The sequence below is a fragment of the Tupaia chinensis genome, unplaced genomic scaffold (genome assembly GCF_000334495.1).
Source record: "Tupaia chinensis unplaced genomic scaffold, TupChi_1.0 Scaffold145484_1, whole genome shotgun sequence".
NCBI lineage: Eukaryota > Metazoa > Chordata > Mammalia > Scandentia > Tupaiidae > Tupaia > Tupaia belangeri.
The window spans coordinates 945,571-952,383 of record NW_006205341.1 but is presented as its reverse complement, the minus strand read 5'-3'; the positions used below and the strand labels follow the sequence as shown (position 1 = coordinate 952,383).

The window sequence follows — 6,813 nt, the reverse complement described above, 5'->3', positions numbered from 1 at the left end:
AGATTTACTGTAGTTGTTAAAAATATCAAAAGTTTAAATATCCTGAAAATGCAGAGTGGTGTTTTCAGAAAGAGTTTTTAAATAAATGTAGTAAATGCCTTGACACTAACTCACTTTTACTGTTTCCTTCCAGTTTGTGAAGTGTGGCTATGCGGGCTCAAACTTTCCAGAACACATCTTCCCAGCTTTGGTTGGAAGACCTATTATCAGATCAACCACCAAAGTGGGAAACATTGAAATCAAGGTAATATTTTATTTATTGATAAATGATGCTCAAGATGTGAAGTATTTGTTGATTAAAATAATTTTGAAATATGCGATGAAATACAAAGTGGGAGGGCAGAAATTTCTCATTTTAAATTTATATCAACATGTGAACAAGGGCATAAAAACTGAGGTTAGTTTCATCTGATGTTATATAAGTTCAATGCCATTACTGTCAGGAGTAAACTTAAGTTTTTTGTTTACAGTGATGCAAAACACTATATTAGTGACTTAAAGTCCTGTTACATCATTTTAAAAATAAGTCAGCCTGGCATTTTTATGTCTTTTAATTCTATATACTTGTCCTTATATGTCAGTGTCTCTTTGGGACCTTAAGCCTTTTCTTTCCATGTTTTCATGACCTGTTCCCCTTACCCCATCCCTTTTTTAAAAAAAATATAGCTAGTCAGGAAGACACAGTATGTAAATGTCAGTGCTTCCTCTTTTTGCTAATAACTGACTTCTGTAAAGTACAGGAAGAAGCTATGCAAGTCTTTATCTGGCCTTGCATTATTTATCTTCCCATAAGAAGAGATGGAGAAAGTTGTCATTGCCTCCTCACTGCACTTAACATGATAGACGTTACATTACAGATGATAGATTCTTCTGCCATATTAGAGGGATCAGCAGTCAAGTGGGAATTATGTTATTTTAGGAGAAAGAAATAGAACAATCGAAAGGACATTGGTCACCAGTTGACTTTAAATTTTTCAGGTGGCCTAGAGTTCAAGTTATATAGAATACAGAATTTAGGGACTCTTTTTTTTTTAGGGGCTTTTTGTGAACAACATATCATTGTTGGTCTTATCTGGATAGTCTGGTAAGATTTCAGTGAACTGCTAAGCTATGAGTTACTGAAATTTATTTCTTTGGGATATTTACTTACCACATTTGGGAAGGTGGTAATAGGTGTAATAATTTGCTACTTGGTAACTGCTTTTGATTCTAGAGACCCGAGTTACACAGTGAGTAGAAATACATATTGAAACCTAGGTTCTGTGTTAATTTTTTAACACAGAGTAAATTATTAAGTGAATTATTCTGGCCTCTGTTACCTTACCAAAAAATAAAACGGGACAGTCAATATAAGAAACCTTTTTTTTTTTAAAGGGTCTTTTCTTTTGGGAAATTTATGGGATTCCTTATTTTTGTGAACTCCTTTTATTCTGATTTTATTGAATCTTTTTTTTTGGAGAGCTTTTTGCCTCAGGGCACATGTGCTTGCCAGAAAGACAGAGAGAGAGAAAGCGAGAAATCACCCCCCAGGGGGGATGGCCACACCGCAATCCCTTCTCCTCTATTCTCCTCTCAGAATCTCGGGCATGCATGCACACACGCTTGGCGTGAGTTTAAGTCACCGGGTCCAGGACTTGAACCATGGTTGACTACATAGGAGTCCAGCGACATAGCCATTATGCTAACCGCTGGTCCCCTGATTTTATTGAATCTTAAATAAACTTTGACTTGAAATTTAGCTAGTAATTATGATAAGGATAAACTACTGTTTAAAGAAGTTGAAGATAATACTTTTTATTCAGTGTTAGGCTCTTTAAATGTGGCTTTTTAATATATTTTATGGACAAATAAAATTTTTGAGCTATGAGGATATATCATGTGTAGCCATTTTTATTCTCCAGCATAGCCACAAGTAATTACACATCTGTTAATACCCATTTTCTTGCTTTTTAAGGCCAAATGATAAAGATCAAACTTGTCAATATTCCAGTAAGATATTTTTATCAAGGAACTCATGTCCCTGTAGCATTTGCTTGTGTAGCTTGCCATTCTGCTTTCTACTGGCTCACTTCTGTTCAGTCTGCTCAGTCTTTTAAGCTTTTGAGTTAAATTGTTCTTTCAATAGAAGAGACCTGTGTCAAATTTAACTTGAATACTAGAGCTTTGAAAAACAGCCTTGAACTACCTAACTTTCAGCCTACTCAGCTAGACCTTTGCTATTATCATTTACTTTTCTTAAGGTCCCTAAATTCAGTAATGAATTAGAAATATGACTTTTTAGAATTCCTGTGCTTAGTGGATTGACTTATGTTTTTTCGTATCTTGTTAGCTAAATGAAAAGTTAAATTGTTGAATGAGTTAATTTTCATTCAGAAATAGTAACTGTCCATGTTAATTTGGCCCTGATTATTAACTCCATAAAATATAGTACTACTGCATCTGACCTCAACCTAATTTGTCTCTATTGCTTGTATGTTTAAAAATTTCAGTGAGGATTTTATTTAGGCCTTTTCTGACTCTTACTTCTACCTTCTCTCTCTTCACCTTTCTTGACCTGTTGAAGTAGAATAACAAAAAGATGGTAAGTGAGGTTACACACATGCTCTCTGTTTGTTTTCCACTTTTGCTTGGTGGGACAGTAGTTGTTGTTTTGTGTCCCTTTAGTATTGGGGGGATGATTCCATATTTTTATTTTAAGTACTTTAATTTTTGACCTTTTCCATTGCTTCAGTTTGATAGCAACTAATTAAGTCCTGTACTTTCCTGATTGCATACAATGGACCAAACAGAAACTAATTACTAACATAGTTTTGAATTGCTTTCCTTGTTTTTCTTGTAGATGAATGTTATAATTAAAATGGAATGTGGTTTGCAAATATTAGAAACCAAGTGGCTTTATAGAATACATGATCCAGAAAATCAGAGTGAACTCATTACATTCGGATAAATCTACTTTGTTGACCCATTACCCATTATAGCCTGAATCTCTATTTGTATCCACTATGGTATTATATACTTAATAAGCCCAGTGGAATTTAAATACACTTATGAACCATAGAAGGAAACAGGAATAAAAGAGAATGGCTTGTTGGCATTTTATCCATAGTGATGAGTACATCTGAAAACATTATTTGAGGATAAATAAGAATGTAAAGCACACGTAAGACTTTTCCACAAACAGCAGGTTTCCACCAAAAAATACTGTTGTGTGTTACCTCTTTCTTTTTAACGGGGCTCATCCTGGACATGTGACTCTTGCTACATTTTTCTGTGATAGTCTTAAGTGCTTTCATAGTAGATATTTTCAAGGTTGTTTTTAATACTATCTGTAAACAGCTTTGACCTAGATTAAAATCGGGTATTTCTAATGATACATTATTTTAACTAATTACTGTAACTTTTCTTTTGAATAAACATTTAAAAGTGGAAATTCATACATTTATCCTAAATAAAAGATCATACATTTTGTCTTAAAATCATAAAGAGATTTGGGAACCAGCAGTTAGCGTAATGGCTATGTCGCTGGACTCCCACATAGTCGACCGCGGTTCGTGTCTCGGACCTGGTGGCTTAAAACTCACGCCGGGCACGTGTGTGTACGTGCCCAAGATCCCGAGAGGAGAATGGAGGAGAAGGGATTGCGGCGTGACCATCCCCCCTGGGGGGTGATTTCTCGCTTTCTGTCTCTATGTCTCTCTCTGTCTGTCTGGTGAGCGCACGCGCCCTATAGCGAAAAAACCTCTCCAAAAAAAAAAAAAATCATAAAGAGATTTTAAAAGGGGTCTTCTTGTAGAGAACAATGTGGGCTTTTTGAATAGAATTTCCTTCTAAGGATTTAACTGTGGTTTTAAACTTGTGTTTGCCCTATCTTCTAATTTGAGGTGACATTGCTTAAGATGATTCTTGGTGAATATTATCTCTACTGTGTGCTATTTTACTGCCTTTGAAACAGTCTCTCGGATAGTTACTGTGCTTTTTTATTATTTCAGAGAATAGGTCATGGTTTAGGGCTGAGGACCAGGGGTAGGGCAGGTGCTAAAAACTCGAACCCTGATCTGTTGATTCTAACTCTGCTCCCAGAGATTAGGGCAAGTTATATAAAACTTGCAGCATTTTTGGGTTTTGGATGTTGAGGTATGGTAAGGAAGATTACATTTCTAAAATTTTTTTCAGGGGAGTTTTAAAGAATTATTTATTTAATTATATTATTATTATTGTTATTGTTATCTTTAATTTGACCAGAGAGAGACAAAGAAAGAGAAAGTGAGGAAGCAAGTTGCCAGGTTTGACCCTCGAACCATGGTCAACCATGTGGGAGTCCAGCACCTTAACCACCATCCCACCTGCTGGCCCTAATTTTTTAAGTTAAAATTTTAGATTAAATTTATGAAATTTTTTAGGAGAATTTTTTTATTTAATTTTATTTATTTATTTTAATTTGACCAGAGAGGGACAGAGTGAGAGCAAGAGAGAGAAAGAGAGAGGGAGGTAAGAAAGCAAGCCACCAGGTCTGAGACTTGAACTGTGGCCGTCCGTGTGGGAGTCCAGTTCCCTTAAACACCTGCTAGCCCCTTATTATTTTTTTTTTAAGTAGCTTTAGCTATTAAAAAATTTTTGCTTTTTTTCAAATAAAGCTAATGCTTTTCTTCCATCTTAAATGTCCTCTTTGTTTATGGGGAGGTAGGGACACTAGCCATTTCTTTCATAGGACCCTGTGTACTGTATGTGAAGAAGTAGATACATGAAGCTTTTGAGTTGGCATTGGGTCAACCATATGGAAGCCCCTATTGTGTAGAATAAAAGTAAATATTCTGTAGACACCAGATCAGACGTAACTCTAAATTGTTTGAAATGATATAGATAATATAAACTACCTAATTAGCTAATCTATTATCCTGTACAACACAGAGAAGGATATATTACAGAGAAAAGTAGTGAAATTGGGTAATAAGTTAGATTTGTCAGTGGCCAAAAGCAATGCATGTGTTTGTACGTGTAAGATTTTTCTTCCAACATTTTATTAAGCAATGTTTAGAATATATAGCAGTGTTGAGAGATTTCACAGTGAAACCTGAGTAGCCATCAACTAAATTCTGACATTAATATGTATTATACCGATATCACATAGCCATCAGTCCCTCCATCTACCAGTTCATCTTGTTTTTGATGTATTTCAAAGTAAATAGCAGATGTCAGTATACTTCTCCCTAAATACTTCCACATCTATATGTCATTCAACTACAGTTCACAGATTTTTAGTTTTGTGTTTTCCTCACAGAAGATTCTAAAGTTAATGTTTAAGAATTTGAATAATAAGTTATGTTAAATTAATTTTATAAAAAATTAGTTGAAACAGAACGTTTTAGTGAACATTTCTAGGATCTGCTTTGCTTTTTTTGTTTGTTTGTTTTTTAAAGAGAGATTTTTGCTATAGAGTGCATGCACTCACTGAAGAGACAGAAAGTGAGAAATTACCCCTCAGGGAGGATGGCCATGCCATTCCTTCTCCTTCATCCTCTAGGGATCTTGGGCACACACTCATACGCACTTGGCATTAAATTGCTGGGTCCGGGACTGTAACTGTGGTCGACTACATGGGAGCTCAGCAATGTAACCATTATGCAACTGCTGACCCCATCTCTTTTTAAGGGAGATTTTTTACTATAGAGCATTTGTGCTTGACGGAGAGACAGAGACAGAGAGACAGAAAGAGAAATCATCCCCTGGAGAGATGGCCATGCTGAAATCCCTTCTCTTCCATTCTCATCTCGGGATGTTGGGCACACATGTACACATGCTCAGCATGAGGTTTAAGCCACTGGGTCCGGGACTTGAACCATGGTCTTCTGTGTGAGAGTCCGGCGATGTAACCATTACGCCATCTGCTGATCCCTGTTTTCCTCTTTTTGATCTTGTTTTTGATGAGTTTTCCAGACATCTGTTTTTTAATAGGCTTCTCACCCTGGTTTTACTGTGATGTATATATTTTTTAATTATGTCTTAACAGCTTAAATCCCTCTTTTTTTTGCATTTTTAAGATGCTCTCTCTCGCTCTCTCTCACTCTCTCTCTCTCTTGCTCTCTATTATTTGCTAGAGGGATGTGCTTGCTGGAGGAAGAGAGGAGAGAAAGTGATGAAACACCTGCTGGGGGGGAGGAGCTATACTTCAAGTTCTTCTCCATTTCTCCTTTCAAGATTTTGGGCATGCAAGCAAACATGCCTGGTGTGTCTTTCAAGCCACTGGGTCCAGGACTCAGACCACACGACTGGCCATGTGGGATCCAGTTGACTTGACCACTGTGTGCCACTGGCTGGCCCAAGACATCTCAAGTTAATATTGCTGCTGCTAGGGACCAGCAGTTAGCGTAATGGCTGTGTCGCTGGACTTCCATGTAGTCTACTGCGGTTCGCGTCCCGGACCCGGTGGCTTAAAACTCACACCAGGTGCGTGTGCATGCGTGCCCAAGATCCCGAGAGGAGAACGGAGGAGAAGGGATTGCGGCATGACCATACCCCATGGGGGGTGATTTCTTGGTTTTTGTCTCTCTGTCTCTCTGTCTGGCAAGCGCACATGCCCTATAGCGAAAAAACCTCTCCAAAAAAAAAAAAAGAAAAAAGTATTGCTGCTGCTTTTCTTCGTGTTTCCATAATTTAAATTTAAGATACTGTAGCAAACAGTAGCTATTTCTGGTACTATTTTTTAAAATTATAATGTAGACATTATTATTTAACACTTTAAACTAGCTGATTTCTAAAATAAGTTTAAATTCTAGGAGTTCATTAGCCTTATTTTACCAGTCTGACTTTTCAAAT

General features: G+C 36.7%; 1 protein-coding gene across 2 annotated transcripts in view; it reads left to right on the top strand.

The window, feature by feature from the left end:
* Nucleotides 1–6,813, top strand: part of ACTR2 (actin related protein 2) — a 43,860-nt gene that overhangs the window by 10,109 nt on the left and 26,938 nt on the right. Inside the window, exons 2-3 of one of the 2 annotated variants that reach the window (XM_006168042.3) lie at nucleotides 134–244; nucleotides 2,567–2,581. In XM_006168042.3, coding sequence (XP_006168104.1) covers nucleotides 134–244; nucleotides 2,567–2,581 — 126 coding nt within the window. The remainder of the gene's footprint in view (nucleotides 1–133; nucleotides 245–2,566; nucleotides 2,582–6,813) is intronic. The other variant, XM_006168043.3, reaches the window with a different exon arrangement.